The sequence below is a fragment of the Microcaecilia unicolor genome, chromosome 11, assembly GCF_901765095.1.
Source record: "Microcaecilia unicolor chromosome 11, aMicUni1.1, whole genome shotgun sequence".
Lineage (NCBI taxonomy): Eukaryota > Metazoa > Chordata > Amphibia > Gymnophiona > Siphonopidae > Microcaecilia > Microcaecilia unicolor.
In genome coordinates this window covers 193293603-193309040 of record NC_044041.1, presented here as the reverse complement: position 1 = coordinate 193309040, position 15438 = coordinate 193293603, and the positions used below count along the sequence as shown (strand labels likewise).

The window sequence follows — 15438 nt, the reverse complement described above, 5'->3', positions numbered from 1 at the left end:
AAAACAAAGAATAGCAACATTCCATGTAGAACCCCAAAGAGTAGCAAGATTCTAGAATTCTAAAGAATAACAAGATTCCATGCAGAATATCAAAGTGTAGCAACATTCCACGTAGAACCCCAAAGAGTAACAAGATTCCATTCAGAATCCCAAGTACATAAGTATTGCCATACTGGGAAAGACCAAAGGTCCATCGAGCCCAGCATCCTGTTTCCAACAGTGGCCAATCCAGGTCACAAATACCCAGCAAGATCCCAAAAATGTACAAAACATTTTGCAATTTTACTGTGCCCGTCTGGTGTCCTTACATTGTAGAAGACGACACATGAAGGACCTGAACAGCCAGCTTTAAGAATGAATCATTGGGTCTCTTGAGAAAGCTCCATTGCAAAACATGATCCATGTCGGGACCCAGGACAATTCATATTGAAAAGCTAAGTTTTGATTTTTATATAGCTTATATAGTTTTTTTCAACACTGAAGCACTGGTAGGCACCGTGAAATTGCAAACTTTCTAGAAATGTGCTATGATTAGATCATGCGGACTGAATTAAGACCAGTTAGTCTGTGATAGTCAACTTTATGAGCACATTTGTTTCACATAAATTTTTAAGGTGTTGCAACAGTTGCTAATTAGCACTTAACACAGTAGTTTGGGATTCTCGGCAACATTTAGGTGTGCCCACTTATTGTAAGTCTTAATCAGAAACTGGTAGTTGTGGGGGAGGGAATGGCTGACTAAAGAAAAGTTGGTATTAAACATGGAAAAATGTGGATTTTTCGGAAGTCCAATTACTTGAATTTTAAGCCTTTTCTTCAGGGTAAGGAGTTTCTTGTTCTTCACGATTTTGTAACATTAGGTTTTCACTATGATGATCAAATGAAATTTACACTTCAGGACAGAAGAGTGGTTAAGGCTCGTTACTTTCATCTTAGGTTGATACGCCAACTGTGGCCTATTTTGACCAAAGCAAATTTGGTAAAGATCACAGATGCGGTGGTTACCAGAAGATTGGACTATCGTAATTCTTTCTTTCTTTCTCATATTTACCCATACAAGTTCGAGTTATATGGTTTGACTCGTCAGTTTAAAGAGATTACAACTAGTTCAAAATACCGTAGCTTGCTTAATTATGGGTATGAGGAAGTTTGACCACATCACACCTGGTACGTATCAAGAGAGATGCTTATTGGATTGTTCAGATCAGATGTCTCGATCTATTGAAGTGGTTACAGGAAATAGACTACTAACTGTAAGGGACAGATGAAGAGTGATAGCATTGAACTCACTGTCTGTTGATATGTCAACCCCCATTCTATGCTATGTGAACACTAGATCAGTCTATGATAAGATTATACTTATGCAGGATATTTATTTATTAGGATTTATTTACCACCTTTTTGAAAGAATTCACTCAGGCACTGTACAGTAAGAATAAATCAAACATAAGCAATAGACAATTACAGCAGTAAAAATACGATTGGGGATTCTGATATGGGTTTTGCTTTTATTGTAGAAACTTAGTTACAGATGGGGTCAGAATCTGTTTTAGTAGAATTGCATCCTCCAGGCTATAAAAATTATTAATATGAATAGCAAGTGGAAGGGCGGGGGATTGGCGTTAATTTACAAATTTTGTTTTGTTTTTAGATATTGTGAAAAAGTCAATTCTTGTTCTGAACCTGGTTGGAACAATTATATTGCCATTTTAAGGGAGCTACAACAATTCAACCAATAGGGTTGTTGTTAGTTTATAGACATCCTGGCTCATGGTTAAACGAGTTTGAAATTGTATGAATTTATCTCTGATGCTGTCACTGACACTGTTTCTAGAGTACTAGGCATTCTTTTAGATTCGTCATTAACTTTTGAACCTCAGACTTCTTAACGATCAAATTAACCTTTCTTCAAACTGAAACAGTTATGGCTTATTCAGACAAAGTTTTACTCAGAACACTTTAGGGTGTTGGTTCAGTCTGTTACTCTCTCCATGCTAGATTATTGCAATGCTTTGTATACCAGGTTATCATCAAAGTTTATGAAGAAGTTAAATCTAATTCCAAATACAGCAGCAAGATTGATTGATCATAAATCTAGATATGGCCATGCGACCCCTTTGTTTAGAGAATTGCATTGGTTGCCAGTAAAAGCACGGGTTAATCTAGAACCCGTAGTCAGGAGTGTCCGATGCTGTCTTTTCCATCGGTTAAGGGTATTAAATATAAGAGAATACTTTCAGAGTCCTATTGTTATTTTGCAGTTGAATAATGAAATCGATTATCAGCCTGCTTATCCGACATTGCTGCCTGGATGTCCAACCGCCACCTGAAACTGAACATGTCCAAGACCGAGCTCATCGTCTTTCCACCAAAACCCACTTCTCCTCTTCCTCTACTTTCTATCTCAGTTGATAACACCCTCATCCTCCCCGTCTCATCTGCCCACAACCTCGGAGTCATCTTTGACTCCTCCCTCTCCTTCTCTGCGCATATCCAGCAGATAGCCAAGACCTGTCGCTTCTTCCTCTTTAACATCAACAAAATTCGCCCTTTCCTCTCTGAACACACCACCCGAACTCTCGTCCACGCTCTCATTACCTCTCGCCTTGACTACTGCAACTTACTCCTGACCGGCCTCCCACTTAGCCATCTATCCCCCCTTCAATCTGTTCAGAACTCTGCTGCACGTCTTATATTCTGCTAGAACCGATATACTCATATCACCCCTCTCCTCAGGTCACTTCATTGGCTTCCAATCAGATACCGCATTCAATTCAAGCTTCTCCTTCTTACCTACAAATGCACTCAGTCTGCTGCCCCTTACTATCTTTCTACCCTCATCTCCCCTTACGTTCCTGCCCGAAACCTCAGTTCACAGGACAAATCCCTCCTCTCAGTACCCTTCTTCACCACTGCCAACTCCAGGCTCCGCTCATTCTGCCTCGCCTCACCCTATGCTTGGAACAACCTTCCTGAGCCCTTACGCCAAGCCCCCTCCCTGCCCATCTTCAAGTCTTTGCTTAAATCCCACCTCTTCAATGCTGCGTTTGGCACCTAACTCTTACCGTTCAGTAAATCCAGACTGCCCCAATTTGACTGCCCCTATCGGACTGACTGTTCACTTGTCTTTTAGATTGTAAGCTCTTTGAGCAGGGACTGTCCCTCTAAGTTAAATTGTACAGCGCTGCGTAACCCTAGTAGCGTTTTAGAAATGTTAAGTAGTAGTAGTAGTAGTAGTAGTAGTAGTAGATTATCCCTGTATATTCATCAGAATCAATGGTATAGTATTTTTAGGAAGAGTTTTCATGTTCCAGGAAGAGTTTGAAAACATGGCTCTTTGAGATTAGTCTTACTTAGGTATTGTATAGTTATGAATCTCCTTTTATGTATTTCAGTGTCTAATTGTAACCTATGCCTCAGGTTTATGCAAATCTCTCTCATATATACTGAGCTGGTGATATCATGAAAATCCAACTAGTATGCAGCCATCAAGGACTGGAGGTTTCTCATACCTGCATGATTGGATCTACTCTTTGGGATGCTATGGGAACATATGAGCTGGAATGGTTCCTATCAGTGATGGAAATAGGATATTGGATGCACAGAGCCTTGGGTCTGACCAAATATGATACAGCTTATGTTTCTCTAGTTGAGAGATTTGTTACCCACCTTACGCACACAGCTCAAAAGTGGGAATACAAGAACAGAAGGTGCTTCTCTAGTTCTGAATCACGGGAGACCATCAAAATAAACAATTCCAATGGATGGCACCTGCTGTGTCATCCTATATCTACAGATATTAGATGATTTGAAAATATGTAACAAAGCCTATGCATGGAAAATCTCTTCCAACTCTAAGCAGGTTTCTTTCTCACATAATATAGTCACCCACTGGGATTTAAAACCTGTGTTAAGCAGTACAGAAGCAAGGGAGGAGATGGAAATGACAGTTCTCTCAGTTCAGACCTTAGTGTAGTTCCCTGAAATGCTGAAGCCCTTTCTCCTGCAGAAATATTTAAAGGCAGGTGGCAAAATACCCTCTCCCCTGTATAGCATTTACACCATCCTGCACCCCTCTCACATTTGAAGCATCTGCCTTTACACATCAGAAGTATACACTCTAACCCCCCCCCCCCCACCTTACCAAATAGGGTTTTATATCCCGAGTGGAAAAAAAAACATTCACAATCTGTCTCGGAGAATGTAAATGTTGTTGTGCCTTTAATTCTAGAAGATACCAGAGTATTACAGAGGCAACTTCTCCCCTCCCCCCCCCCCCCACACAAAAAACACTGCACACCTTATTAACATCACGAAACTGGGTATCAGCCCAAGGCTTCTCAGTCACAACTACAGCACCGGCAGGGTCCCCATGACTGGCACTGAAAAAGCAGAGGTCTTCCATTTAAAACCACAAAGCTTACACTTCTTTTGAGGTGGGGGGGGGGGGGGAGAGGCGGGCAGGGAAGAGTCATTAACAATGGCAGGGGCGGGGTGATATACAGCCACCGGTGGTTAGCGTGTCTGTAAACATGTAGCCCCGTGCAGGACGTAAGGCGTCAGAAACAGATGATCCCACAACGAAGGCGCCGGAGTCGACCGGCGCTGAAGAAGACTCTTTGGCTGGCAGGAATTGGGGACCCCCACCAGCAAACAAGGTACCTGATGCGGTGGCGGGGGGCGGGCAGGCGGTGGTGGCGGCGGCGGTCCAAAGTGGTGATGGTGGCGGGGGGGTTGGGGTTGCGGTGGCGGGGTCGGCGGTTAAACAGTGCCCCCCACCTCTGGCTCTGGCCCCCCCCTCCCGCCGAGGTCTGGCTATGCCCCTGGTTGAAACCCTCTGCTCAGTGTGCAATGGTGGCTAAGTAAACAAATAGAATGTTAGGTATTATTAGGCAAGGAATGGAAAACAAAAATGAGACTTTATAATGCCTTTGTATCACTCCGTGGTGCGACCGCACCTCGAATACTGTGTGCAACTCTGGTCACCGCATCTCAAAAAAAGATATAGTGGAATTAGAAAAGGTGCAGAGAAGGGCGACGAAAATGATAAAGTACGTGTCCTATAGAATAGCGCCGAGGGCATAAGCTACGCCTAACTTTAGGTGCCGGCAATTATACCTAAAAGCTGGTGTAAATTAGGCATGGTTCAGCTAAATTCTCTGGCTATTTTTGCTGCTTTACTCTTGAACATTGTTTTAGCACCCAGACATTAGGTTTTTAGCATGGTGCTATTGTTAAAGTTTTTATTTTTTTTGAGAGTTCCTCTTGTGTTTTTAAAGCTTATTTATTAAAAACAAAATTTTTACAAGGAATTTCTTGACTAAATACTGAATGATTTTATTTTCATTTACAGTGACCTACTGCCCCTGACGCGGCCATTTGCACTGGTGAAACATGGCCATGTCGGCCATTTTATGTTGAAATTCTGGGAGCTTTAAATCTATTAATAAAAAGACTGTGTTTCTTACAAGGGCTAAAAGGTATAAAAGAAAAGTGGGATGTTTGACCATGGAAAACCAAAGACTGGACAAATGAACTCTTAAAAACAGTTGTTTATTGATGAAAAAAAGACTCGACACAAACGTTGTGTTTCGGCCGTTAGGCCTGCATCAGGAGTCTCAATCGACGGAGAGAGGTTAATATAAGCGTTTAGAAGTGCTTGGTGTGGTGATCAATAAGGTTGGTCTTTAGAAAGACCTTTTTTCGGAAAAGCTCGCTCACAGACAATTGAGATGTCAGCGCCAAAGGAAAAGGGCTGCCTTGTTGTTTTATCTTCTATGGGTTAAAATTTACATGTGGATCGTTATAGAATATGATCGGTGTATAAATCCTAAGGCCAATTAATGCCAATTGGTTGTTAGCCAATTAATGGTGTTGATTAGCTCATTAATCAAGGTGCACGCCCAAATCAGTTAAATACACCAATTTGTGCATTCAACTTTAGTCACCGTTTACATAATCTGTGGATATGCATACAAAGTTGGGATATCCAAGTTATAGAAGTCAGCTGCGTGTGCAACTTAATGTGATAACTGGCTGTTAATTGGAGTTATCAGCCAATTATGGGATAAACTGGTGTTAATTGGCAGCAGTTGGCAGCTGCATTATCAACCGACCTTAGTCACTATTCTAGAAACTCTACACACGATTTGTCATGGACAAGTTCTAGGGGGTGTAGCTGTGGGAGGGGCATGGGCGGGTCAGGGTGTGTTTGCGAGTTAAGTTATAGAATACTAAGAGATACGCGCCTAACTGCCAAGAATTAGGCGTGAGCTCTTTACACCAGCCTTTGACATGGCATCAGTGCTTGCGCCAACGGTTAGGCGCAAAACTGCGAACTTAAGGGCAGCTCTACGCAGAACTGCAGTTATAGAATTTGCACTTGGCACCTAGATTCAGCTCCATTTACTGAATTCATTCCCATGTGTCTTAACTTCGCCCCCTGTTTATTAAGCCACATTATTGCCGACACAGCCCATTCACATTGGGCTGTGTCGGCACTGAGAAATCTGTGTTGGCCAAAGAACAGAAGTAAATATATGCACAGGGATTTGCAGGGGTAAATTTTCAAAGCAGTGGCATTTATATACTGTTCTGAAAATACACTGGTACCTGCACAGGGAAAGGTCCATGCTACTATTTATGAATTTGCATTGTTCTAAAATTAACCACCTCCCCCACCATGGCTTTAGCCTGCTGTGGGTGGACAAGGTACTGAAGATTTGATAAGCATGTCTGGGAAGCCTTGAGTGAGACGGACACAGCAAGCCCCCATGCACATACAGCCAGCAAACTCACCACTGTATCCCTTCCTTATTAAAAATACAAAAAACAAACCACCAAAGGTACAGGCAAAAAAAAAAAAATATATATATATATACACAATTCCTTTCCTTCCCTCAGTCTCATTGCCTCATACATCATTCTTCCTTTGCTGTGCTCTCCAACCCCCAGAGAGTCAATGCAGAAATGCTCTGAGGTCTTCTAGAGAAACCAATAGCAGTGAAATTATTCAGTGAGCTCTCTTGCTGGGTTTAATATCCTATGGTTCTCCCTTTAGATTTTGTGTCTAAATCATCGTGTTTTTGGTTAAGTGAAATTTCTATTACTCATATTTTCACACATTTTTGGACAGAAGTAAGGTGTGCACTTTTTAGCACAACTGCAAATTTGCCTTTCCCTCTTTAGTTTCATCATGCTCAGTTGGAACCAAAGTCGGAATTGTGACATCATAATTGGATTGTAAATACTGGAATTGTGACATCATAAATCTTCATTTACAACTACCCAGAGACATTTTTCTCACATTTTGTTTGATATCCCCCTTCTTCCCACTAAATCTGTTCAGGTCATTACAGCGATAGACCTGGGTTAGGGCTCCTTCGGGAAACCTGCAAGCATGAACTCTAGATCTGGCCACTAGATGTCACCATGAAGCATTGACTTGACTCTCTTGCCTGGGGTATGTGAACATGACCTCCCTCAGCTGACCCAGGAAGCAGAAGTTCCAACTCAAGGACATTGCAGGTGCTAGAAGCTATTAGAGCCATACTAGCGCCTGCATTTACCCGCGCAGAATGTTCAGAGGGGTCTAGCGCTATGTAACTGAGGTCATTTTGTATTCCTCCCCAATGCTCAGAAAAGAGCGCCTGAAACAAAACTGCCCTGACAGCTGCAAAAAAATAAATGCCAGGTTGGAGCAGGCATTAGGGTGTTGGAAGAGAGGATTTCTCACGATTCTCATGCTTCTTTCTGCAAAATCTGCCAGTTTTGATTGCTTTTGGAAGCAGAAAGAAGCCCATGCAAGCCTTTAAGCGCTGGTCGTGAGAAACAGTAGACTCAAACGAAAGGACAGATTGGTGTCTTGTTTTCTGCATCTAAATTTAAAGCATCCATGCTAAAAATAAAAAAAAAATTTTAACTCCTAGTGAAAGCACACACTGGTGCTTGTTTTCTGCATCTTAATATAAGCATCCAAGCTAAAAAATAAAAAATAAAAAAAATAAAAAATTTAAAAACGCTTCTATTTAGGCCACAGAAAACAGATACCACCAATGTGTACTTCATGTTTAGGTTTTCCCAGGCGCTGAGTTTACCTCAGAACTCTTCTGGGCATGCACCAACACAATCCTCCCGCCAAACTCCCTAATGCTCAACGCTACGAGTGCTTACACTTGCATCTACTACTACTACTACTACTACTATTTAGCATTTCTATAGCGCTACAAGGCATACGCAGCGCTGTACAAACATAGAAGAAAGACAGTCCCTGCTCAAAGAGCTTACAATCTAATAGACAAAAAATAAATAAAGTAAGCAAATCAAATCAATTAATGTGAACGGGAAGGAAGAGAGGAGGGTAGGTGGAGGCGAGTGGTTACAAGTGGTTACGAGTCAAAAGCAATGTTAAAGAGGTGGGTTTTCAGTCTAGATTTAAAGGTGGCCAAGGATGGGGCAAGACGTAGGGGCTCAGGAAGTTTATTCCAGGCGTAGGGTGCAGCGAGATAGAAGGCGCGAAGTCTGGAGTTGGCAGTAGTGGAGAAGGGAACAGATAAGAAGGATTTATCCATGGAGCGGAGTGCACGGGAAGGGGTGTAGGGAAGGACGAGTGTGGAGAGATACTGGGGAGCAGCAGAGTGAATACATTTATAGGTTAGTAGAAGAAGTTTGAACAGGATGCGAAAACGGATAGGGAGCCAGTGAAGGGTCTTGAGGAGAGGGGTAGTATGAGTAAAGCGACCCTGGCGGAAGATGAGACGGGCAGCAGAGTTTTGAACCGACTGGAGAGGGGAGAGGTGACTAAGTGGGAGGCCAGCAAGAAGCAGATTGCAGTAGTCTAAACGAGAGGTGACAAGGGTGTGGATGAGGGTTTTGGTAGAGTGCTCGGAAAGAAAGGGGCGGATTTTACGGATGTTGTAAAGAAAGAAACGACAGGTCTTGGCGGTCTGCTGGATATGAGCAGAGAAGGAGAGAGAAGAGTCAAAGATGACCCCAAGGTTTCGAGCTGAGGAGACAGGGAGAATGAGAGAGCCATCAACAGAAATAGAAAACGGGGGGAGCGGGGAGGTGGGTTTGGGGGGGAAAATGAGAAGCTCGGTTTTGGTCATATTTAATTTCAGGTGGCGTTGAGACATCCAGGCAGCAATGTCAGACAAGCACGCTGAAACTTTGGTTTGGATGCAAGGTGAGATATCAGGGGTAGAAAGGTAGATTTGGGAGTCATCAGCATAGAGGTGGTAGGAAAAGCCATGGGATGAGATTAATGAACCAAGGGAAGAAGTGTAGATAGAAAAGAGGAGGGGACCAAGAACAGAACCCTGAGGTACACCGACAGGCAGAGGGATAGAAGTAGAAGAGGATCCACCAGAGTGAACACTAAAGGTGCGGAGGGAGAGGTAGGAAGAGAACCAGGAAAGGACAGAGCCCTGGAATCCAAGTGAGGACAGGATATCGAGAAGTATGCTGTGATCGACAGTGTCAAAAGCAGCGGAAAGATCAAGAAGAATGAGGATGGAATATTGACCTCTGGATTTAGCCAGTAATAGGTCATTGGAGACTTTAGTAAGCGCAGTTTCAGTTGAGTGGAGAGGGCGAAAACCAGATTGTAATGGGTCAAGAATAGCATGTGAGGAGAGAAAATCAAGGCAGCGGCGGTGAACAGCACGCTCAAGTAATTTGGAGAGAAAAGGAAGGAGGGAGATGGGTCGGTAATTAGAGGGACAAGTAGGGTCAAGTGAAGGCTTCTTAAGGAGAGGTGTGACCACAGCATGTTTAAAGGAAGCAGGGACAGTCGCAGTGGAAAGTGAGAGGTTGAGAATGTGACAGATAAAAGGAATAAGAGTAGGAGAGATGGCATTAAGAAGGTGGGTGGGAATGGGATCAGAGGAACAGGTGGTACATTTTGAGGAAGAAAGGAGAAGTGTAGTTTCCTCAATAGTAACTTCAGGAAAGGAGGAAAGGGAATGAGGGGAAGGAGAGAGAGGGGAACGGACTAGTGGAGGGAGAGCTGGTGAGGTAGAGAAAGCAAGGTTTATCTTTTGAACCTTGTTGTGAAAGAATTCAGCAAGGGTCTGAGGAGATAATGAAGGGGGAGTTGGGGGAGGGGGCACCTTGAGGAGAGAGTTCAATGTGGTGAAGAGAAGTCGAGGATTAGAGCCAAGAGAGTTGGTCAGCATCTCATTAGCATTGAGCTTTAGGCAGTGGCGTTCCTAGGGGGGGCGGTGGGTGCGGTCCGCCCCGGGTGCACGCCGCCAGGGGGTGCTGCACATGCCTGTCCTCCGTTGTTCCATGCTTCTTCTCTGCCCCGGAACAGGTTACTTCCTGTTCCGGGGCAGAGAAGAAGCATGGAACAACGGAGGACAGGCGCGCCTGGCACCTCCCCCCCTGGCAGGGGGGGGTTCTTTTGCGGGGGTGTCCTTTCGCCGGGGGGGGGGGGTTCACGTTGCATCTGGGGGGCGCTGCACCCGGGGGGGGGGTGCATCGGCGATATGCCCCGGGTGCCAGCCCCCCAAGGAACGCCACTGGCTTTAGGGCATTGTTCTTCTGTGCTGCTCTGGCGGTATTTTTTACAGTGCTATTCAGAACAGCGCCTAAGTTTTTAGCATCAGGATCTAAGTCACTAGACCAACTCCTCCTTTTGAGTACGTGCCACAATTGAGGTACTTGTAAAAGGCATCCTGATTTGCCAAGCTCCATTACAATGGGTGTAGCTAAGTCAAGGAGCTTTCGGAGATTTAAAACAGAAATTTCTGCAGGAAAGAAGTGCAAAAATCAAAAGAGGACAATGGAAAACAATTGCTCGTGTAGCTATTAAAGCACCACCCTAATAATTATTTACATTTCTATTCTGCTGGTGCTGCTGCCTGAAGTCCACACAGGTTCCGACCCCAGGCGGTGATGTCAGCAGCCAGTTGCCAACGTAAAATAAAAGAAAGGTTGGTAAAATAAAAGAAAGAGAAAAAATGTTCCAATTCCACCCCCACAAACAACCCCATTCATCTGTTCCCCTTCCCTCTCACATTCTTTGGTGTGAATGATTGGATATGCCCCCCCCCCTCTTAAAACAAAAATCCCCAACAATTTTGGAAAGGATGAGCAGTTTGAGGCCAATACTCCTCTCCTCTTAGGGAAGACGGAAGTGGTGCTGCAGTGACTGTGCAATTGTTCACTGTGAAGTGCAGATATCACAGTTCACCTGGGCCAGACCTACTGAACCTCCTCTCTGATGTATGCAGCATGTAAAAAAAAGAGAGAGACAAATGCAGATAACCCCCCCAACCAAAAACAAAATTATTAGCACGCAGATTAACAAAAAGATAAAATCAAACTTACATCTGGTCAATTGCTGAAATATAGGAAAAAGAACAGAAGCATCCAGACAGCCCATTCCCTTCCTAATGCCACCTCCATTGTCTACATTCTCCTCCTGTGGTGTTCTGTAAGTAACTTATTCATGTCAGAAGCAAAATCACTGATCAGTAACCAGACACTCGCCTGAAGATGGGGACTGGAAAATGGGCATTTCCAAGTAGAACTCCAGAGCAAGAAACACCAAAACAGCAGTGAAACGATTGCACTGAATTTCCAGAAAAAGCACAATGGGGGAGTTGGAAGGGATAACCTACATAGTTCATCAGTCACAACTTTAAACACTTTACTGGATAGACTGAATGTTATTTTGCTCTTTACTGCTGTCATTTACTATGTCAATATGTTAGAAGGGTCAAGCAATTTTCCATCCTACCTGACCCACCTTATCACTCTATTCCTTCCCAGCTCCCTTTCTCATTCAACACTCGGGTTCTTTCATGGTTGGTGCCCTTTTGATTCCCTGTCCAGCTCATAATGTTAATCTAAGCCTCTCCAAAAGGGTGATACTCAAAATAAAAGCTAAAAGAAAGAGACATGATGAAAGAGCAAGAGAAAGAAAGCATGGAGAGAGAGAGAGAGAGAGAGAGAGAGAGAGGGAGGGAGAGATGAGGATTCTTACAGTGTTTGGTAGGAGCTGTCCTTGGATTTGATGAATTTCATGATGAAGAAGAAGACGGCCTGACAACTAAGCACCAGCACTATCCCTCCGATGAAACTGGACACGTCAAAGCCTGGTGGTTGTATCTCTGGTGAAACTGTCGGGTGGGGATGGATTATCTCTGAAGAGACAGAGACTTGTGTTAGATTCAATGGTTCAAATAATCTGTACACCTCTACAAGTTTCTCCCCTTCTAAAATCTCCTTGCTTCCAGGTTTTAGTCCCCCATTATTTGCTCATGGCCCGAATCCTTTGCTAGAACATAGTGGGACCCTTTTACTAAGCCGCGTAGGTGTCCAGGTGCACCCAATTGGAGTTACCACCTGGTTACCACATGGCCCTTTATTTTCTGACGTGCGGCAGCTATGTGCGTCACGTGGAATTTGACGCACGTAGACCATTACCACCTGGTTACCGCGTGAGACCTTACCGCTAGGTCAATGGCTTGCGGTAAGGTCTGAGACCCAAAATGGACACGCGGCAATTTTCATTTTGCCGCATGTCCATTTTCGGCAAAAAAAAGGCATTTTTTTGTAGATGCGCTAAAAAAATAATTCTGTGTGCGCCCAAAACACGTCTACACTACCGCAGGCCATTTTTCAGCGCACCTTAGTAATAGGACTCCAGTATGATTTGTTTCTGAAATCGTGGAATTGAACTAGGAGGGCTATTGAAAAAGCCACTGTCCTTGGTGCTGAATAGCCCTCTCTCCTAACCATAACTAACCACATACCACCTCTAAAGCTTCCAGTCACATCCCCAGATGATGCTTTTCCTTCAGAAAACAGAAAATGTGAGACTGTAAGAGAACTGTTAAATGGTATCACCACAGAAATAACCCTCGTGGACTCAGATGACAGAAGCAACTGCTCCATGCACAGAAGCATGAGGTACTTTTTGGCAGGAATATATATTCTAGTATTTTCCCCTAATTGAACTGAAATAATTACTCCAAAAACAGTTTCACTTCAAGCTGGGAATTTCTGTGCTGGTGAGAAAAGCATTAACATGCAAAGGAAGGGCTGAACAGTGCTAAAAGATACTCTGTCAGGAAACGAGCTGGATCAATAATTGAAAGCATTCACTGGTAGAGTTACTCGTTTTAATTAGTGAAAGCACTCTGTCTGCTGCTGCCTCTAGCTGAAAAGAATTCACTGTAAAACCAGGAGCACAAAGTTCACCCATTCATCACTTAACTCTACCGCCTCTCATTACCTACCCCTCTCCATTTCTCTTCCCCCTGTTTGTCTTGCCTCTCTCGCTTCACTTTATTTACAATGCAGTGCCTGAACTTTGACCAGCATCCTCCACTGTTGGAGGCCTGGAAGCTTCCAGACCTTTGCTAGTGCACCCCCTGCTGCTCCAGCATGAGAACCTCAGCTCTGATGTGCAGCAAGCCTGGCTTTCCCAGGATCCGATTCCCACAGATTCTCTTTTTCTGTCTTTACATAAGCTATTCATTTTTAGACTGATATTTTCCTTCTGCCCTGTGGACTTCCAGACCAAATCAGCACTAAAGCTGGGATCTGGCATCATGAGCCTTCGTTCTCTCATCCATAGGTTTCAATTCACCTCTCCCTTAAGCATTCATGTGTGTGGTTTTGATCAACAAATTGTTGTTTTATCTCATTTGCTGATTTAATTCTTTGAAGGGTTTTTAAATCTTTTTTACAAATTCTGTTGCTTCCTTCTCTACGTATACCAGTGGATTTTCTCTCATTCCTTCTACTCATTGGAACATCTGTCCAAGGTTAATGATCAAGACAAAGCTTGGATGCTTACTTTCATATTCTAACACCTTTTGCATATCTGGATCTGATAGAAACATAGAAACATGACGGCAGACAAAGGCCATATGACCCATCCAGTCTGCCCATCCTCTGTAACCCCTAATTCTTCCTGTTCCTAAGCGATCCCACATGCTTATCCCATGAACAGTCCTCGACTCCACCACCTCCACCGGGAGGCCATTCCACGCCTCCACCACCCTTTCTGTGAAATAATACTTCCTTAGGTTACTCCTAAACCTATTCCCATTATGATATCACAATATGAGCTCTGGTTACCAGAGACTGAAACTCTTCACACTAAGGGAGGAAAGTAAGCCAAGAATAGGACAATTGAGCCATTGTGACATCACTGATGAGGTTGGCTCTTAGGCATTGGTGGAATAGAAGCATAGAAACATGACAGCAGACAAAGGCCACATGACCCATCCAGTCTGCCCATCCTCTGTAACCCCTAATTCTTCCTGTTCCTAAGCGATCCCACGTGCTTATCCCATGCCTTTTTAAGTTCTGGAATAGTCCTCGACTCCACCACCTCCACCGGGAGGCTATTCCACGCCTCCACCACCCTTTCTGTGAAATAATACTTCCTTAGGTTACTCCTAAGCCTTTTCCCTCTTAACTTTGTCGTATGCCCCCTCATTCCAGAGCTCTCCATTTGAAAAAGGCTTTCTTCCTGTACATAAATGATGATCATGTTAAGTAAGCCTGGAGGCCTATGATAGTAGCTCTGTAAGTATAATTTATATCTATGAGGCCCATTTCTTGTTTGGCTCAGGCCTGGCATATGGCAAGTCTTAAAAATGACCTTGTGGGCATGGAAGAGTTTCTCGTTCATATATTCAGTTTTATAAGATCTTTAAGAGGCCAGTCAACAATTCCATATTAACGCATTCCTCATTATCAATTTTAGTGATTGACTGGTGGCTGGATCACTTCCGGGGCCGTGACTGCTGCTTTTATAGCATCTCTAGCCAACCTGAACAACAGAGACCCAGCCTGGGAATGAAATCTAAGTTCTCCACATGGCAGCATGCAGCACTCTGCAACTCAGTCACTAGACTCCTCCCTCTACCCCTGCCCCTCCCCCCCCCAGCTTTCCCACTGTTTCACTCCTGAAACAAAGCATTTCTGAGGGTCCAGTTCTTTACTTTCACATGGAACCCACGGGTGAAAGAACTTTAAATCCCTATGTCTACAACGCCATGTAATTTATTACAAACACAGGAGCTTCAGAGTTGACTCCCTGATGTGACATGCATGTCCTTTACTGTCTATCAGGAAATAGAAAGGGAAAGGGAAATGGGACTTTGATCCTGGGGAACTGAGTTCAATTCCCACTGCAGCTCCTTGTGACTCTGGGCAAGTCACTTAACCCTCCATTGCCCCAGGTACAAAATAAGTACCTGAATATATGTAAACCGCTTTGAATGTAGTTGCAAAAACCTCCAAAAGGCAGTATATCAAAGTCCCATTTCCCTTTCCCTTTCTATTTCCTGCACTTTCTATTTCTATTTCCTACTGCACTAACCACTAGGCTACTCCTCCACTAGCATCATTCCATGTAGAAGCCTGCCCTTGCAGATTAGCAACGCGGCCGCGCAGGCTTCTGTTTCTGTGAGT

The 15438-nt window shown here is 43.9% G+C and overlaps 1 protein-coding gene across 1 annotated transcript in view; it reads right to left on the bottom strand.

The window, feature by feature from the left end:
* CD164L2 (CD164 molecule like 2) overlaps positions 1 to 15438 on the bottom strand; it is a 43337-nt gene that overhangs the window by 8026 nt on the left and 19873 nt on the right. The window contains exon 5 of the mRNA XM_030219512.1: positions 11990 to 12149. Coding sequence (XP_030075372.1) covers positions 11990 to 12149 — 160 coding nt within the window. The remainder of the gene's footprint in view (positions 1 to 11989; positions 12150 to 15438) is intronic.